Raw genomic sequence first — 19,216 nt, 5'->3', positions numbered from 1 at the left:
CCGGATTACACCTATCCTCTTTCTACCTCTCTCGCTCTCATACACTGATGCACAAATACATGTGGACATTTATTTCCTCTGCTTCTCTCTCTGTCTGTCTCTTTCTCTTGCAATCAGAAAGGCTTTGAATGCCATACCAACAATGCTTTTCTTTCTTCCAGTCTTCATTCTCTTGTGCCGCTGATGTGCTCTTTTGTAGCCGTGCTAAGGCTGTGATTAATACCCTGTTGTGAGGAAGAGTTAGCGAGAGAGAGACCGACAGAGAGACAGGGAGAGATAAAGAGGGTTTTTATAGAGGACTGACTGAGCTTATCTTGCCGCTCAGAGACATAGAGCTCGCTAAAACGCTAAACACCAAAATCTAGCTGATATTTACCTCTGCTTACAATGAGCACAGATATCAGGCATGCTGGACGGTGCTGAAGTTAAAGGGATTGTTTATCCAAAATATAAATCCATGTCGTTCCAAACATGTTTGACTTACTTTCTCATGTGGAGAACAAAAGATGATTATTTAAAAAAGAAAAATGTTGTTTTGGACCCCATTGGCTTTGTTCGAATAAAAACAGTTCTTCAAAGTATCATCTTTGGTGTTCCAAAGAAGAAAGTAAGGTTTGGAATGACATGAGGTTAAGTAGATTTTTTTGGTGAATTATCCCTTTCCCTTATCAACCAGATCGAAATGGTTTGTTCACCCACCTCCAATACCCCAATTTATCATGCCCCAGTGATTTGTTTTTCTTGTATTGTTCAACCTTTTCTTTCAAATCTGCTTTCATTCCGTTGTTTTCTTAACTTGTTTGGTTTCTACGCCACTCTTTGATCCGCGCAAATCGAGTTCTGTGTGATTTTTCCCAGCGCTTGCGAATGCGAGGAAGTGTTTGAACGTGTGTGTGCCGTTGTACGTCTTTGTTTCTCATGCAGTTGGTGCGCTCCTCTCACAGGTATAGCACCGAACATCACGGCAGGGCCTTCCGACAGCACCGTGATTGACGGCATGTCAGTTATCCTGCACTGTGAGACCTCAGGAGCGCCCCGTCCTGCCATCACCTGGCAGAAAGGTGAAGAACACATCCCTCATTGTCTACACACACATTTCTAAAAGAACAACTACAAAGTGTCAGTTCCCAGGCTGCACTTCACCTCAGTGTCTCTCTGTTCCTCTGTTTTACCTGCTCTGCCTTTTTTTTCACTATATTGCATTGTTTTGCTGCAATGTCACCTTCACATATTATACTGTGCAGATGTCATCAGGCATGAAAATTATTGTGTGATTTGACACAGGATATAATTATGTAAAAGTATGTTTTATATACACTTTAATAAACAGTAATATTGTGAAATATTACAATTATCAACCATTTCATATTTGATGTAATTACTTGCTGTGATGACTGAATTTAATTTTCAGCAGTCTTCAGTGTCACATGATCCTTCAGAAATCATTCTAATATGCTGATTTGACGGCTAATATTATCAATTATTATTAATGCTTATTTATTATTAATAATGGGTCTTATTATTATCAGTGTTGAAAATGGTGTTTTTTTTTAGCTTTTTTTGTGTAAACCGTGATGTATTTGTTTAAAATAAAACTTTAACCAATAGAAAGTTTCTTGATTTGAAATATTAGATATATTTTAAAATAGATATATTTTAAAACATTATTAATGTCTTTACTGTCAATTTTATTCATATTTGTGCAATAAAAGTATAAATCTTTTTAGTAGTATTCATTTTTTATCTTTCCCCCAAATTTGTTTATGTAGTATATTATGGTTTCCACAAAATTATTAAGCACAAACTGTTTTCAAAAATAATTAATGCTTATTGAGCACCAAATCAACATATTAAAATGCTTCTTGAAGTATCATGTGACACTGAAGCCTGGCACAATGATGCTGAAAATACAGCTTTGCCATCACAGGAATACATTGCATTTTAAAGCATTAAATTCTAACAAATCTTCACAATATGATTTTTTTGTAATTTTGATCAAATAAATGCAGCTGTATGTATATTAAATAAGTAATCCACTCAGGGTTGTACTTTATTGTGATTTTACCACAGTAAGAGGGTGTTAGGCAAATAATCAAACCTTAATCGTGGTATACAGTAACTTTCAATAATCAAACCTTAATCACGGTATACAGTAACTTTCAATAATCAAACCTTAATCGTGGTATACAGTAACTTTCAATAATCAAACCTTAATCGTGGTATACAGTAACTTTCAATAATCAAACCTTAATCACGGTATACAGTAACTTTCAATAATCAAACCTTAATTGTGGTATACAGTAACTTTCAATAATCAAACCTTAATTGTGGTATACAGTAATTTTCAATAATCAAACCTTAATCGTGGTATACAGTAACTTTCAATAATCAAACCTTAATCGTGGTATACAGTAACTTTCAATAATCAAACCTTAATTGTGGTATACAGTAATTTTCAATAATCAAACCTTAATCGTGGTATACAGTAACTTTCAATAATCAAACCTTAATCGTGGTATACAGTAACTTTCAATAATCAAACCTTAATCACGGTATACAGTAACTTTCAATAATCAAACCTTAATTGTGGTATACAGTAACTTTCAATAATCAAACCTTAATTGTGGTATACAGTAATTTTCAATAATCAAACCTTAATCGTGGTATACAGTAACTTTCAATAATCAAACCTTAATCACGGTATACAGTAACTTTCAATAATCAAACCTTAATCGTGGTATACAGTAACTTTCAATAATCAAACCTTAATCACGGTATACAGTAACTTTCAATAATCAAACCTTAATTGTGGTATACAGTAACTTTCAATAATCAAACCTTAATTGTGGTATACAGTAATTTTCAATAATCAAACCTTAATTGTGGTATACAGTAATTTTCAATAATCAAACCTTAATTGTGGTATACAGTAATTTTCAATAATCAAACCTTAATCGTGGTATACAGTAACTTTCAATAATCAAACCTTAATCACGGTATACAGTAACTTTCAATAATCAAACCTTAATCATGGTATACAGTAACTTTCAATAATCAAACCTTAATCATGGTATACAGTAACTTTCAATAATCAAACCTTAATCATGGTATACAGTAACTTTCAATAATCAAACCTTAATCACGGTATACAGTAACTTTCAATAATCAAACCTTAATCACGGTATACAGTAACTTTCAATAATCAAACCTTAATCATGGTATACAGTAACTTTCAATAATCAAACCTTAATCATGGTATACAGTAACTTTCAATAATCAAACCTTAATCACGGTATACAGTAACTTTCAATAATCAAACCTTAATCACGGTATACAGTAACTTTCAATAATCAAACCTTAATCATGGTATACAGTAACTTTCAATAATCAAACCTTAATCGTGGTATACAGTAACTTTCAATAATCAATCCTTAATCACGGTATACAGTAACTTTCAATAATCAAACCTTAATCACGGTATACAGTAACTTTCAATAATCAAACCTTAATCACGGTATACAGTAACTTTCAATAATCAAACCTTAATCACGGTATACAGTAACTTTCAATAATCAAACCTTAATCACGGTATACAGTAACTTTCAATAATCAAACCTTAATCACGGTATACAGTAACTTTCAATAATCAAACCTTAATCATGGTATACAGTAACTTTCAATAATCAAACCTTAATCACGGTATACAGTAACTTTCAATAATCAAACCTTAATCACGGTATACAGTAACTTTCAATAATCAAACCTTAATCATGGTATACAGTAACTTTCAATAATCAAACCTTAATCGTGGTATACAGTAACTTTCAATAATCAAACCTTAATCGTGGTATACAGTAACTTTCAATAATCAAACCTTAATCATGGTATACAGTAACTTTCAATAATCAAACCTTAATCATGGTATACAGTAACTTTCAATAATCAAACCTTAATCATGGTATACAGTAACTTTCTTGAATATCCAAACGATTGGAAATGAGGAAACGAATAGGAAATGATTGTATGAAAGAAGCAAATCAGAGAAGCATGTCCGTTCCCAGAACCGTGCTTTACATTTCATGTCAGAGCTAAAGGAAAGGAAACAAGCATGCTTGTGGCTTTAAAGGATTAGTTCACCCAAAACTGAAAATTCGGTCATTGTTTAGTCACCCATCTGTTGTTCCAAACCCATATGAGTTTTTTCTGTGGAACTTAAAGCAGTGTTTTGGTCTCTCTTGTCCGTGCAATTATAATGAATAGGAAACCAAGGCTGTCAAGCTTCAAGAAGGATGCAAAATAAGCATAAAATGTTGTCTGTATGACTCTCACACTTCCAAGTCCTCAGATACCACACAATAGCTTTGTGTGAGCTGCATACTCAAATTTAAGACATTCAAAATCTTGCCATGGTTGTACTTGGCGTGTTCATGAAAGAGTAATGTTTGATTCATGAATCATTTGAGTCAAATCTTTTCAATGAAGGGAAGATTAAAGGTGCATAATGATTTCAGTCGCACATACCATATGACTTCAGAATATAGTACATGAGTCATATTGACCACCTTTATTATACTTTTTTGTGCTTTTGTGTCCTTTCTGAGGCCCCATGGGGACAAATTGTATTAATATTATTAATACAATTGTATTAATATTAATAAGAGTATCTGTGTATTCTTTCAGTTTAGTTGATGACAAATCCATAGATCTGCAGCGTAATCCAGAGTGGTATTTGGGTTATGAAAAGTCATAACCTTCACCATGACACTAATCAGGCACTAATATGTGCTTTAAGTAATAATAAAAAGCCAATATCCTAGTAATATGCATGCTAATAAGCAACTTGTTAATAGTGAGAATTGGACCCTAAACTAAAGCATTACTCATATGATGTATTCATGTCTGGGTATGTGAATGTCCTCTGCAGGAGAACGAGTGCTGGCGAGCGGCTCGGTTCAGCTACCGCGGTTCACTCTTCTGGAGTCAGGAAGTTTACTCATAAGCCCCTCCCACATATCAGACGCCGGCACCTACACCTGCATGGCCAGCAACTCCCGTGGCATAGATGAGGCCTCGGCCGACCTCGTGGTCTGGGGTGAGTGTGTTTGTGTTTTGAAGTGTATAGATCAGAGAATATCTTTTTACTTGATGACGTCTATGTTCTAGTGTGTTTGCATGTTTAGGTCATACACCTGTGCATATACTGATGTGCATTTACTTGGTTCCACATTACAGCACGTACACGCATCACTAATCCTCCTCAGGATCAGAGCGTCATCAAAGGAACAAAAGCCACCATGACCTGCGGTGTGACACATGACCCCAGCGTCTCAGTCAGGTACGGACACTTAACTGCAAAGAAATGTTGTAAACATTTTGCTTTTTTTGAAACTACTTTTATGATAATGTAACTAATGGGTGGGTAAAAAATATTGACATTTTTTAAAGATAATATGAATTTTTCATCTTGAGAATTATATGAAGGACATTGGTATGTAGTTGCTAAGTGGTACTAAATGGGTTTTGTGTGTTGCTATGAAATTGTTAGGCTTTTACTAGGGTGTTCTGAGTGGTTGTTAAGGTATTACTAGGTGGATGATATGATGTTTTGGGTGGTTGTTATGCCATTACTAGGTGGATTATAGAATGTTCTAGATGGTTGGTCACAAACATTTTAAATTAGAAACTTACAATAGTCTATTCAAAAACAGCCGACTCTCGTCTTTTCTTTCGTTTTTAAGCCCTTTTAAAAGAAATCCTGCAGGTCAAAAAGAACTTTGCTTTTCACCTCCAAGAAAGTACGAGTGCTCTCCATTATGGCACTATTTTTTTAACCTAAATGCCAGGTAAGGTGTCGTTTTGTTGCTTTACTTGAGAAAAAAAAGCCATGTGTTGACTTTGAAACAAGAGTATATTTTAAATGATATGCATCTGTGGTGAAATGACTAGATTTTCGCGTCAGTGCATGTTTATTTTAATGCGAACAATCTTCTGTCGCTTTAATGCAGCAACGCAGCGCAGCAAAAAATAGCCTCGGTACGAAAACGATCCGTGCACTGCTGCAGACGCAACGCACCTGGACAGCATCCGCGTGCAGTCTGAAAGCTGTCATCCGTTAACATGGGTACGGAAAAAAATACGCAACGCACACGCACTGCAGACGGAGTATGTGTGAAACGGGCGTCAGGTCTCATATCCGCGGCTATAAATGGACCACTCGCCGCGGTGATGTCTTTTGCCATTTGAATAAGTTGGAAATGTCTGTCTAAATGCTGCGGGGATAGTTTGTGGGATAGTTTGTGGCTGTTTCTTCTTTTTATCGTCTTGTTGTCGGCGTAAATGAGTTGATTGACATGACATGAATTATTCCCGCTGCTGTACCATCAGCAAATGCGACATACCGTTGTTTTTTAATCCATCACTCTTGCCAACACCATCATAGCTTACAAAGAATCCAAAGTTCACCCAAACACCAGACCTGTTGGTTATTGGAGGATCTTCTATTTCTGGTTTGTTAAACGCAATAGCCATTTTGCCACGAGCATTCAGCGCGTAGCCTACTGATTAAGCGAGCACCTGACTGAGCAGCCTAAAACATATATGGTGTTTTTTTGTTTTTTTCACATGCTTCGGGTGTCAGGGGCATTGCCTGTTATGTCGTTTTGGTTATTGGGCTACCTTGTTGAACGCATATTATTATATTTCACACACTTTTTTATTTTCCAAATCTAATTAATTAGTCCAAGAACCGTTCGGTACATAATGCGTACCGCATACCGAACCGAAAGCCTTGTACCGAACGGTTCAATACGAATACGCGTATCGTTACACCCCTAGTTCGTAGGGCATTACATGGTGGATCCTAGAGTGTTCTGGGCAGTTGCTAGGCCATTACTAGGTAAATTATAATGTTTTGGGGGGTTAGTATGCCATCACTAGGTGGATGATATAATGTTCTGGTCAGTTTCTGTGCCTTTACTAGGTGGATGATAGATTGTTCTGGGTGGTTGATAGGGCATTACTTGATGGATGGCAATGTTTTGGGTGGTTGCTATGTCATTACTGGGTGGATGATATAATGTTTTGGGTAGTTGCTAGGCCGTTACTTGGTTGATGCCAGTGTTCTGGGTGGTTGCTGGGCCATTACTAGGTGGATGCTAGAGTGTTCTAGGTTGTTGCTAGGCCATTGCTATTTAGATGATAGAATGTTTTGGGGTGTTACTAGGTGAATGCTAGAATGATCCTGATTGGTGTTCTGAGTGGTTGCTAGGCCGTTACTAGGTGAATGCGAGAGTGTTGGGTGGTTATTATTCTATTACTATGTAGATGCTAGTGTTCTAGGTGGTTGCTAGGATATTTGGTTGCTACCCTATCATTAGTTGGATGTTAGAGTGTTCTGGATGATTGCTACTTTATTTAGGGGGAAACCTAGAATGCCAATTTCACAGATAGACCAAATTTTTGGATTGTTCTGCTGTAGAAACACTGAAAAAATACCTTCCAAGACATTTCAGTAATCAAAAAACTATAAGTGATCTAGGAGATTTATGCAGCGGATGCCATTGAAAACACTCATGGCGCTGCTCTGAATAAGGTCTATGGAGCACGTTGGAGTATCCTAGTAGGGCTATCTCACGTCTGGCTTTGAGTGGAATGCAAGGGTTGATAAAATTCCTCACTCTGAGTATGATCAATAGTGATAGTGATGCATGCCTCAGTAATATCATAGCCTGCCGTGTTTTACACCATTCAAATCCCATCGGATAAAATCGTCTGGTGTTAATGATGCCTCACCAGCGTGAAATCATGAGCCATTACATTATCTCAACATTTACAACCCTCGTATAGTTCCCAAGAAGCCTTTGAATCTCGCTTAAATCTCAGTGCGCTCAATTGGAAGTCGCAGCTTCAACCATCCTCCATTACGGTAGACCGGCGTCAAGATTTAAAAAGCAAGATTCAGACTCTCACAGAAAACCTGCAAACTCTCCAAAGAGTTCCTCTCAATGAGAATCTGAACTTCAATTAGTGATGACTTTTAAAAATTGTTTTTCAGCTGATTTAGTTATGCTAGACTCCCTCTGTCTTCCGCTTCCATTTCCTTCTGTCCTCCGTAACCTCCTTCCGAACACCCGTGGAGGCTTCTCCCTTATTTCGTAAAGAATGAGGGATGAGAAGGAGGGGTAATTGTGTTGGATGGAACCAGTAATTGATAGCAGCAGTAAAAGGATTTCCAACAGGCCAGGCCATGATGCAATTAATCACGAGTGTTTGTGAATGCGTATCTGTTTCCAGGGTGTGTGAGAGAGAGTCTTATCGATTGCGCAGAGGTTGAACACATCTGTTAGACGCTTCTGATGACCTTGGATGTTCCCTAAACACTGTACAGTGTCTTTGTGATGAATGTAAGATGTAGATCTGCTCAGATAAATACACTGTTTCATGCACACAGGTGTCATACGGTAACTACGTTTGCCAGACCAGTGGCACAAAGGAACGCTTGCTTTACTGACAATTAAGTCATACAATAACCCAATATTACTCTCTCTCTCTCTCTCTCTCTCTCTCTCTCTCTCTCTCTCTCTCTCTCTCTCTCTCTCTCTCTCTCTCTCTCTCTCTCTCTCTCACTCTCTTTTTTCCCTCTTCTAAAACTAGTTTTAGAGTCCTAAAAAAGTTTGGATACTAGAGTGTTATGGCTGGCCTGGCCTTTTTGCCTTTATTTAGATAGTATAGCTGGAGAGAGAACAAAGCGAAATTGGAGGGCGACAGGGTCAGGAAAGGACCATAAAAACGGGACTATAGACTGTAAAAAAATAAGGACAGTCTGTCCAAGTCTGCGCAATAGTAATCCTGAGTGAAGCCACGGCATCAAGGTCTTGCCCAAACTCCTGCTGACTCAAGCACAGCTTCCAATCATGACGTTACACCATCAAGAAACAAACTAAAACTAAACTTTTTGAGGAAAACTAACACTTAAACATAGGTCTGTGTGATAAGTACTACCTAAAATGACAGAAACCATTTTTGGAAAAAAACTATTTGAAATGTAATTGGATTTTTTGGGCCCGCGTCCCATTCAATTACAGGGATATGGTGGAAATTTAAGCCCTATACTGCAGCCAGCCACCAGGGGGCGATCAAAATGCGTTGGCTTCATTTTTCAGGTCTTGTATGGTACACTTGGTCCGGACTGCCCATGCAGTCATCAGCTCTGACTGGTTGCTAGAGTTTAACAAAATTGATGCTAGGACTGGGTGGTTGCTAGGGTGTTACTAGAACATTCTGGGTGATTTCTAGGGTGTTCTGGGTGGTTGCTAGGTAGTTATTTGGTGGATGCTTGGGTGTTTTGGGTGGTTGCCATTAATAGGTGAATGCTAGAATGTTTTAGGTGGTTGCTTGAATATTTCTAAGTGGATGGATACTACGGTGTTTTGGTTGGTTGCTAGGGCTTTACTAGGTGGATGTTAGAGTGTTATCGCTGGTTGGTTTTATTTTGTGCGTTTTTGCCTTTATTTAGATAGTATAGCTGGAGAGAGGACACAAAGCGAAATCGGAGAGAGAAATTGCGCCGGGGTCAGAAAAGGACCATAAAAACGGGACTCTAGACTGTAAAAAAAGCCCATGTCTGTGCAATAATAATCCTGAGGGGAAGCCACGGCATCAAGGTCCTGCCCAAACTCCTGCAGATTCAAGCACAGCTTCCATTCATGATGTTACACCATCAAGAAATAAACTAAAACAAAACATTTTGACACTTAAACATAGGTCTGTGTGATGAGAATTACCTATAATTGCCGAAACCATCTTTGGAAAAAAATAATTGAAATGTAATTGGATTTTTTTGGCTTGCGTCACATTCAATTACAGGGATATGGTGGAATTGGAGACCTATACTGCAGCCAGCCACCAGGGGGCGATCAAAATGCTTTGGCTTCATTTTTTAGGTCTTGTATAATGTTACTCTTGTACGGTACACTTGGTTGGGACTCAGGTTACCCAACGCAACTTTGCTACATGATGGAGAACTGCCCATGAAGTTATTGGCTCTGACTGGTTGCTTGAGTTTAACAAGACGCTAGAACTGGGTGGTTGCTAGGGGGTTGCTAGAACATTTTGGGTAAATACTACATTGTTTTGGGTGGTTGCTAGCTAGGCTGTAACTAGGTGCATACTACAGTTTTTGGGTGGTTGCTAGGCTGTAACTAAATGAATACTACAGTGTATTGGGTGGTTGCCAAGCCATTGCTAGGTGGATGCTATACTGTTCTGGATGGTTGCTTGGCTGTTACTAGGTGGATGATTGAATATTCTGGGTGGTTACAAGGGTTTTACTAAATAGATGCTAGTGTGTTGTGGTTTCTAGGTCTTTCTTAGGTGGTTGTCAGGGTGTTTCTAGTAATTTCTAAGAAGTTGTTTACAAAAGAAGGTTTTAGGAAGCACCAGTTAACATTAATGTTGTAAAATTTTCACAATCAAATCCAGATGGATCAAATCAAGTCCCGCTGTACAATACGTCCACTTTGTCTCATGAAAATACAATATATTTGTTGTTATCTGAAATACAATGACATGATAAAAACAGCCACGTATGTGTACACAGTAATGGTCTTGAAATTAACTGATATTTGAATATTTCATTGGTCCTGTATGTTGTTGTCTGTGTGTGTGCTCAGGTTTGTTTGGGAGAAGGATGGTCAGATGATCATCCCTCAGTCTCTTCCTCGACTGCGTCTGGATGTCAATGGAACGCTGCACATCTCTCAGACCTGGTCAGGTGACATCGGCACATACACCTGCACAGTGACATCAGTGGGCGGCAATGATTCCCGCAGCGCACACTTACGCGTGAGGTCAGAGATGAAAACGCTCTCCCATCTTCCTCTCTGCTCTATTCCCTATCCACACAGTCCTTCATCTCTTCTGATCATTTCTTTTTGATTTGTTCTCTCTCTCCTGCTCTCTGAATCGTAACTCATTCAGTTTTTCAATACCCCTGTTCATCACCTGCACTCACGCTGTCTCTTTTTCGGTTTCGTTGCCTTCATTTTTTAATTTAATAGCACAGTAGTTATTGTCTCATTTTTTTTCTTTCTGGTGATCTGTTTTCACTTTTTTCCATCGAGCCTGTTTTGATACGCCGTCTTTTTTTCATGATTGATTGATAATCCCATAGTCGTTTTAAACTCATTTGTTCATTTGCACGTTTCTCCTGCCAACCATGGCCATTCTCCAACTCTTTTTTTTATTCCATATATAAAGAATTTTTTTTATTTTATATTTAAAGTGTATATTGCATTTACAGGGACTGCAGCTTGACGCTATAATATATTGTGTTGTTAAATCTGCTCAACTAGATACTATAGCATGAACAGTAACATGAATAGTTCTAAACAGCAACCCGCATTGACCTCTGTTTTGTAGAATGACCCATTTATGTACTTGTTCTCTAGACATTAGATATGCTTCATGGAGTGCTCATTAAATGGCCCTGAAAATTAAAGACTATCTCACGCTCTCTTCCTCTTAAATAACAGACAGTTGCCTCATGCCCCTGAGAACCCCACCGCAGTGTTAAGCACCACAGAGAAGAGAGCCATAAACCTCACGTGGGCCAAACCTTTTGATGGGAACAGCCCTCTCATTCGCTACATTCTGGAAGTGTCTGAAAACAGTGAGTAAAGACCTCATATGTGGATCATTAATCTTGGGCATGTTGTGTGACATTGATATAGTTACCTTGTTATGAATTTCACTGATTATGTTCTGAATGTCATAATAATGTTAAACAGATTATTATTATTATTATTATTATTATTATTATTGTAACACTTCAGTATGGAAAACACATAATCACTATTAACTCCAACTTTTTTCTCAATAAACTCCTAATTTACTGTTTATAAATAGTTAGTAAGGTCGTTTTTGTGGTGTTTAAGTTTAGGTATTGGTTAGGATTAAGGGATGTAGAATAAGGTCATGCAGAATAAGGCATTCATATGTGCTTTATAAGTACTAATAAACAGCCAATATCCTAGTAATATGCATGCTAATAAGCAACTAGTTAATAGTTAATAACTGAACCTTAAAATATAGTATTACTTATTTATATGATAACATTATTTTGTTTATAATAATAATGCCAATAACAATAACTAAATAAAAAGTATTATTATTATTATTATTATTATTATTATTATTATTATTATTATTATTATTATTAAATATGATCAAAATTCATTAGTTAATTCATTAGTTCATAATCATAATAATCATAACAAAAGAATGAATTGATAATAATAATGATATTAATAATATATAATAATCATTGTTGGGTGTAACTCATTACAAGTAACTTGAGTTCCCATTCAGTCGGTCACTCTCGACGCCACGTCGGAGTACCGACGAATAGGAATCTCGCTTGCGAGAGCCAATCTACTTCGAGTCTAACTAAACGAGCCAATGCACATTGGCATGCAATGATTGCACCAGGTGCTCATGCCACGCCACGCGGGTATAAATGAGACACAGGTGATTGCATCAAATTATCCTTTTGCTTCGGAGCCGAGTGGTATGCCAGATATCACTCTTCACTTCGCAGTTCGACTGAGAAAGAGCCTGCCTTTTGGAAGAGATCTCTTCGGTCGGTGTTGGTGTGACAACACAGCAGCGGGTCGTGTGTTCTTCGGATCTTCTCTCTTCGTTGTCCATAAGAGCAACCACAAGGGCTGTTTTCACAGCTGGTACGGTGCGCTAGGTGGAGAGCGCTAAAAAGCCGTTCTCACGGCTGTTGAAAGCGTCCTGTGAGAGAGAGCGCGCACGACAGGCTGCACTACATTCCTGTCTGTGTCGCCGCGGCCCCACCCCCTGCGTGTTTCAGCACCAAGGAGAGCGTCATTCTAAAAGAGCAACACAGATAGAGCTTGCGTCTTTTTAAAGATGACATTCTATCTGTGTGTTTCTGGGTGCGGTGGATTCATTTCACCGCGGGATGGTCATCAGCGCTGTATCTCGTGTTTGGGCGTGCAGCACGCTGAGGCAGCGCTGGTGGATGACTCATGTTCTTACTGCGGGAACATGACCATCTCGGAGTTGCGGTCGCGGCTCCGTCTTGCAAAAGGCGGAGTCCCCGTGCCTCTGCCGCGATCTAACCCTCCACAGAGGGTTACTTCCGGTAGTAGCGCGGCCGATTTGAGGGTGACGGTGAGCGCGCTTCCTCCAGGGAACCAACCCGCGGGGAATCCTCACTCCTCCCGCGCTCCGCAGCCAGTAGAGCTGCCGTTGGAACGAGGTGGGCCGTCCTCGAGATGCGCACCACCCGTATCCTTCGGGGCTCCCCGCGATGACGAAATGTCCATCGCTGCATCGGAGGGAGGGTCAGAGTTGTCTGGAGATGACGTGTCGGCGCAGGGGGCTCCTTCGGGAAGACCCGCTGTGCCCGATACTGATCCGGAGATGATGGCCATGCTTTCCCGGGCTGCCGAGAGGGTCGGGCTCGTGTGGAACCCTCCACCGTGTCCCGAGCCGTCGAGGTTGGACGATTGGTTTCTCGGGGTGGCCCGTGCTGGTTCTCAGCGCCCCACCCCGGTTCCTTTCTTCCCGGAGGTGCACGAGGAGCTCACTAGGTCGTGGACGGCACCTTTTACTGCCCGAAACCGGCCCAGTGGTTCCTCCTCCCTCACCACCCTTGATGGCGGACCTGCAAAGGGTTACACGCAGGTTCCTCCCGTGGAACGGGCCGTTGCTATGCAACTGTGCCCTAACTCCACATCAAGGGGGAACCCGTGTCTCCCCTCCCGGGCCTGTAGGTACTCCTCCGATCTGATCGGGAAGGCCTACCAGGCTTGTGGAGAGGCAGGTTCCGCCCTACACGCTATGGCGTTGTTGCAGGTTCATCAGGCCCAGGCACTGAAGGACCTGCACGAGGGTGGTCACGATCCCGCAGTTCTACAAGAGCTGAGGGCGGCGACGGACCTCGCGCTTCGTGCGACGAAGGTTACGGCGCGTGCCGTGGGACGTGCGATGTCCACTATGGTGGTCCAGGAGCACCATCTCTGGCTGTGTCTGGCGGACATGAGGGATACCGACAAGATCAGGTTCCTTAATGCCCCCGTGTCCCAGACTGGCCTCTTCGGCGACGCGGTGCAGAACTTCGCCCAGCAGTTCTCGGCCGCACAGAAGCAGACTGAGGCCATCAGTCACATCATGCCGCGGCGGTCAGCTGCTGCCTCCACCCCGCCGCCGGCAGCGCCTCAGCCAGCTCGTCGCCGAGGGCGGCCGTCTGCGTCTGCCTCCGCTCCCGCGTTGCAGCAGCAGCCTCCACCCAAGCGGCGTCGTGGAGCCGGGCGCAAGCCGGCCGTCCCGCCCGTCCAGGCAGCCCCGAAGAAGGGCAAAGGCAAGGGGAAGCGGTCCTGAGACGGGCGACCCGGAGATGAGGAGGACTGCTCTCCAGGAGACGGTGACCGCACCGCTCCTTCCCCCGGAGGAGGGCCGGGTGGAGAATCTTGTGTTCCGTTTTATTTCTGTTCCGCCGCTGGGCTCAGCCCCAGCGGTACCCAAATTTTCAATAAAAGAGCAGTTTCCTTCATCTCCGGGTCCCCAGGGGGCTCGGAGAGTTGTGGCCGGTCAAACGCCGGACCACTCTCATCCTCCTCCTGTGTCGCCAGTGGGCAGCAGCGGACGACGCACGGACACCCCACAAACTCCGTGCGGACCCTCTGCCCAGCCGTGGAATCAGGTAGGTGTCGCACGGCACACTCACACCTCTCTGCGGGCCGCCTCCACGAGACAGCCGCCCCAGACCGGTGCCTGTATTCCACCTCGCTGCCCCTCGGTGGGTACGCCGGTGGTCCCGATGATCCCGCTTGTTCGGTCTCTGCGAGCCTGGTTAGAGCTTCCCAGTCCGTCTCGCTGGCTCATTCGGACCATCAGGCTCGGCTATGCGATTCAGTTCGCCCGGCGTCCCCCCAGGTTCACGGGCGTCCGCTTCACTTCGGTGAAAGCTGCAGACGTCAGTGTCCTGCGTGCGGAAATCGCAGTCCTACTGGCGAAGGACGCGATAGAGCCGGTCCCTCCAGCCGATATGAGGACAGGCTTCTACAGCCCGTACTTCATTGTACCCAAGAAAACCGGTGGGTTACGGCCAATCTTGGACCTGCGAGTACTGAACCGGAGCCTTCACAAGCTACCGTTCAAGATGCTCACGCAGAAACGCATTTTCGAGTGCATCCGTCCCCAAGATTGGTTTGCAGCGATCGACCTGAAGGACGCGTACTTTCATGTCTCGATTCTCCCCCGACACAGGCCGTTCCTGCGCTTTGCGTTCGAGGGGCGAGCATATCAGTACAAGGTCCTACCCTTCGGGCTGGCCCTGTCCCCCCGCGTCTTTACGAAAGTCACGGAGGGGGCCCTTGTGCCCATGAGAGAACAGGGCGTTCGCATCCTAAACTATCTCGACGACTGGCTCATCCTTGCACAGTCCCGGGAGCAGTTGTGCGAACACAGGGACTTGGTGCTCAGACACCTCAGCCAGTTGGGTCTTCAGGTCAACTGGGAAAAGAGCAAACTCGCCCCCGTGCAGAGGATCTCTTTTCTCGGTATGGAGTTGGATTCGGTCAAGCGGACTGCGCGTCTCACGAAGGAGCGCGTCCAGTCGATGCTGAACTGCCTGAACACGTTTCAGGGCAGGATGGCGGTTCCACTGAAACATTTTCAGAGGCTCCTGGGGCATATGGCGGCTGCGGCGGCAGTAACACCGCTCGGCCTGCTTCATATGAGACCGCTTCAGCATTGGCTTCACGGCCGAGTCCCGAGATGGGCGTGGACACGCGGCACGTATCGGGTGAGCATCACTCCGTCCTGCCGCAAAACCTTCAGCCCGTGGTCAGATCCCGGGTTCCTTCGGGCCGGAGTGCCGTTGGAACAGGTATCCAGGCATGCTGTGGTCTTCACGGATGCCTCGTCCATGGGCTTGGGTGCCACGTACAACGGGCATGCAGTGTCAGGGGTTTGGACGGGCCCGCACCTGCAGTGGCATATCAATTGCCTCGAGTTGCTAGCAGTACATCGTGCACTGAGCCGACTCAAGGGCCGGTTACGGGGCAAAGATGTACTGGTCCGTACGGACAACACGGCGACCGTTGCGTACATCAACCGTCAAGGTGGTCTACGCTCACGTCGCATGTCGCAACTCGCCCGCCATCTCCTCCTCTGGAGTCAGAAGTGTCTGAGGTCGCTTCGGGCCATTCATGTCCCTGGGGTGCGCAACCGGGCGGCCGACGAGCTGTCACGAGCTGCGCTTCCGGGAGAATGGCGGCTCCACCCCCAGGTGGTCCGGCTGATCTGGGTTCAGTTCGGGGTTGCACAGGTCGACCTGTTTGCCTCCCCAGAAACGTCCCACTGCCAGTGGTTTTATTCGCTGACCGAGGGCACACTCGGCACGGATGCACTTGCGCACAGCTGGCCCCAGGGCCTACGCAAATATGCGTTTCCCCCAGTGAGCCTACTTGCACAGACACTGTGCAAGGTCAGGGAGGACAAGGAGCAGGTCCTGTTGGTGGCCCCGTATTGGCCCCACCGGACTTGGTTCCCAGAACTCATGCTCCTCGCGACAGCCCCTCCTTGGCCGATTCCTCTGAGGAAGGATCTTCTAACTCAGAGACGGGGCACCCTCTGGCACCCGCGTCCAGACCTCTGGAAACTTCATGTCTGGTCCCTGGACGGGACGCGGAGGTTCTAGGTGACTTACCTCAAGAGGTAGTTAACACCATCACTTCAGCTAGAGCACCGTCTACGAGACGGGCCTATGCCTTGAAGTGGAACCTGTTCGTCGATTGGTGTTCTCTCCGCCGGGAGGACCCCCGAAGATGTTCGATCGCGTCAGTGCTTTCCTTCCTGCAGCAGGGGTTGGAGCGGAGGCTGTCGCCCTCCACCCTCAAGGTTTACGTTGCTGCTATTTCTGCCCATCATGACCATGTAGAGGGTAAGTCGGTGGGGAAGCACGACCTGGTCGGCAGGTTCCTTAGGGGGGCGAGACGGTTAAATCCTCCTCGTCCTCCCTCCATACCCTCTTGGGATCTTGCTCTGGTGCTCCGAGCACTGCAGAATGCCCCATTTGAGCCTTTGCAGTCAGCAGAGCTGAAGATTCTGTCTATGAAAACTTTGCAGTTGGCTGCTTTGGCCTCCATCAAGAGGGTAGGGGACCTGCAGGCATTTTCGGTCGACGAATCGTGCCTGGAGTTCGGGCCGGGTGACACCCACGTGGTACTGAGACCCCGGCCTGGCTACGTGCCCAAGGTTCCCACCACTCCCTTCAGGGACCAGGTGGTGAACCTGCAAGCGCTGCCCCTGGAGGAGGCAGACCCAGCCCTAGCTTTGCTCTGTCCCGTCCGCGCTCTGCGGATCTACGTGGACAGAACCCAAAGCTTCAGGACCTCAGATCAGCTCTTTGTCTGTCACGGAGGCCAGCAGAAGGGAAAGGCTGTCTCCAAGCAGAGGATGGCCCACTGGATAGTGGATGCCATCACCTTGGCCTATCAGGCACAAGGCGTGCCCTGCCCGCTCAGGCTGCGAGCACACTCTACTAGAAGTGTTGCATCCTCCTGGGCGCTGGCACGTGGCGCCTCGCTGTCAGACATCTGTAGAGCTGCGGGCTGGGCGACACCTAACACGTTCGCTAGGTTTTATAGCCTACGTGTAGAGCCGGTCTCCTCCTGTGTTCTCACCTCAAACGGGTAGAAGCACTGAGAGGCCCGGCTCTTGTCGGCTTGCTGCGCCTCGGCGCTTAATTCTCCAGAAGCAAACTCTGTGAGTCCTCCACCGCCCTCGGTGCCGGGCGTGGCGGAGCGTCCGGCATCAGGCCCCTTACCGCTGAATCCTGGAGAACCGGTAATTGGCTGGGGCCATGTGAGTGACCCTACGGGGATCCCACACTTTTTCCACGGTTGCTCCTCTCGGAAGCCCGTGTCTTTCCCTTGGGAGAGCCCTCCTTTTAGGGATGGAGCCCCCCTCACGGCGGCGGGCTACGGCTCAGCTCGGTCCCCACATAACTCCCGTGGTATGATGTGGTTCCGCAGCGGCCCCCCATTGGGCACGCTTTCCCAGTGTTATCCAATAGTCACTGAGCGGGTCATGCGGAACAGCAGTGATGGACTTCTCGGTGTGAGCCCCGTCTCATCAGGTAAGAGAGCTCAGGAGGCTCACACAGGGCACTGGAAGGGGGCAGAGTCCATGGCGCTTTGGTAGGGATTCCTATTCGTCGGTACTCCGACGTGGCGTCGAGAGTGACCGACTGAATGGGAACGTCTCGGTTACGTATGTAACCCTCGTTCCCTGAAGGAGGGAACGGAGACGCCACGTCCCGTCGCCATGTCCTCTGTCCCTGCCGGGGCGCCAGTCTACCTACTCGGCTCCTCAGCAAAAAAGATAATTTGATGCAATCACCTGTGTCTCATTTATACCCGCGTGGCGTGGCATGAGCACCTGGTGCAATCATTGCATGCCAATGTGCATTGGCTCGTTTAGTTAGACTCGAAGTAGATTGGCTCTCGCAAGCGAGATTCCTATTCGTCGGTACTCCGACGTGGCGTCTCCGTTCCCTCCTTCAGGGAACGAGGGTTACATACGTAACCGAGACGTTACGTAATCTGATTACTTTTTCAATTAACTAATAAAGTAATGCATTACTTTAAAATTTACAACAAAATATCTGAGTTACTTTTTCAAATTACTTTATTTTCCCATTTAATGACTGACGGCTCTCTTGTCCCAATGTTGAGATAAACTGTAAATGTGGAGTCGTTGTGTGTAAACATGTGAGCGCCTGAGCGGGCATTTACTAAATCTCGTTTGCACAAAAAAACGATTCAGTATACCTTAAAATTAATAAAATCTGTGAAATGCAAAATTAGAATACTATGCAAACCTCCAATAATTAAATATGCTAAATAGATAAAATATCTGTATGCATTCAGTCTCACTTTATTGAACAATGTACTTGCTGCTGACCTTTACTGAGTCCATTTTTTGTTGGTGAAGTAAGTGTTACCTGAGGCTTATTATCTACTTTTGGTGTGAAAGGATAATTACATTTGCTCAGAAATATAACTTTTTGTTATATAAAAAAGCAAGCCCAGCCCAGGTGGAAAAAAAGTAATGTAATGTAATGCATTACTTTTAAAAGTAACTTTCTCTAACACTGATAATAATTATTATTATTACTATC

The 19,216-nt window shown here is 44.4% G+C and overlaps 1 protein-coding gene across 7 annotated transcripts in view; it reads left to right on the top strand.

The window, feature by feature from the left end:
* Window positions 1-19,216, top strand: part of sdk2b (sidekick cell adhesion molecule 2b) — a 396,614-nt gene that overhangs the window by 320,815 nt on the left and 56,583 nt on the right. For all 7 annotated transcript variants that reach the window (XM_067429560.1, XM_067429561.1, XM_067429556.1 and 4 more), the window contains exons 10-14: window positions 945-1,061; window positions 4,925-5,092; window positions 5,233-5,335; window positions 10,671-10,847; window positions 11,532-11,668. In XM_067429560.1, coding sequence (XP_067285661.1) covers window positions 945-1,061; window positions 4,925-5,092; window positions 5,233-5,335; window positions 10,671-10,847; window positions 11,532-11,668 — 702 coding nt within the window. The remainder of the gene's footprint in view (window positions 1-944; window positions 1,062-4,924; window positions 5,093-5,232; window positions 5,336-10,670; window positions 10,848-11,531; window positions 11,669-19,216) is intronic.

The sequence above is a fragment of the Pseudorasbora parva genome, chromosome 21 (genome assembly GCF_024679245.1).
Source record: "Pseudorasbora parva isolate DD20220531a chromosome 21, ASM2467924v1, whole genome shotgun sequence".
Lineage (NCBI taxonomy): Eukaryota > Metazoa > Chordata > Actinopteri > Cypriniformes > Gobionidae > Pseudorasbora > Pseudorasbora parva.
The sequence above is the reverse complement of the archived record's forward strand: the minus strand, read 5'-3'. Positions and strand labels throughout refer to the sequence as shown.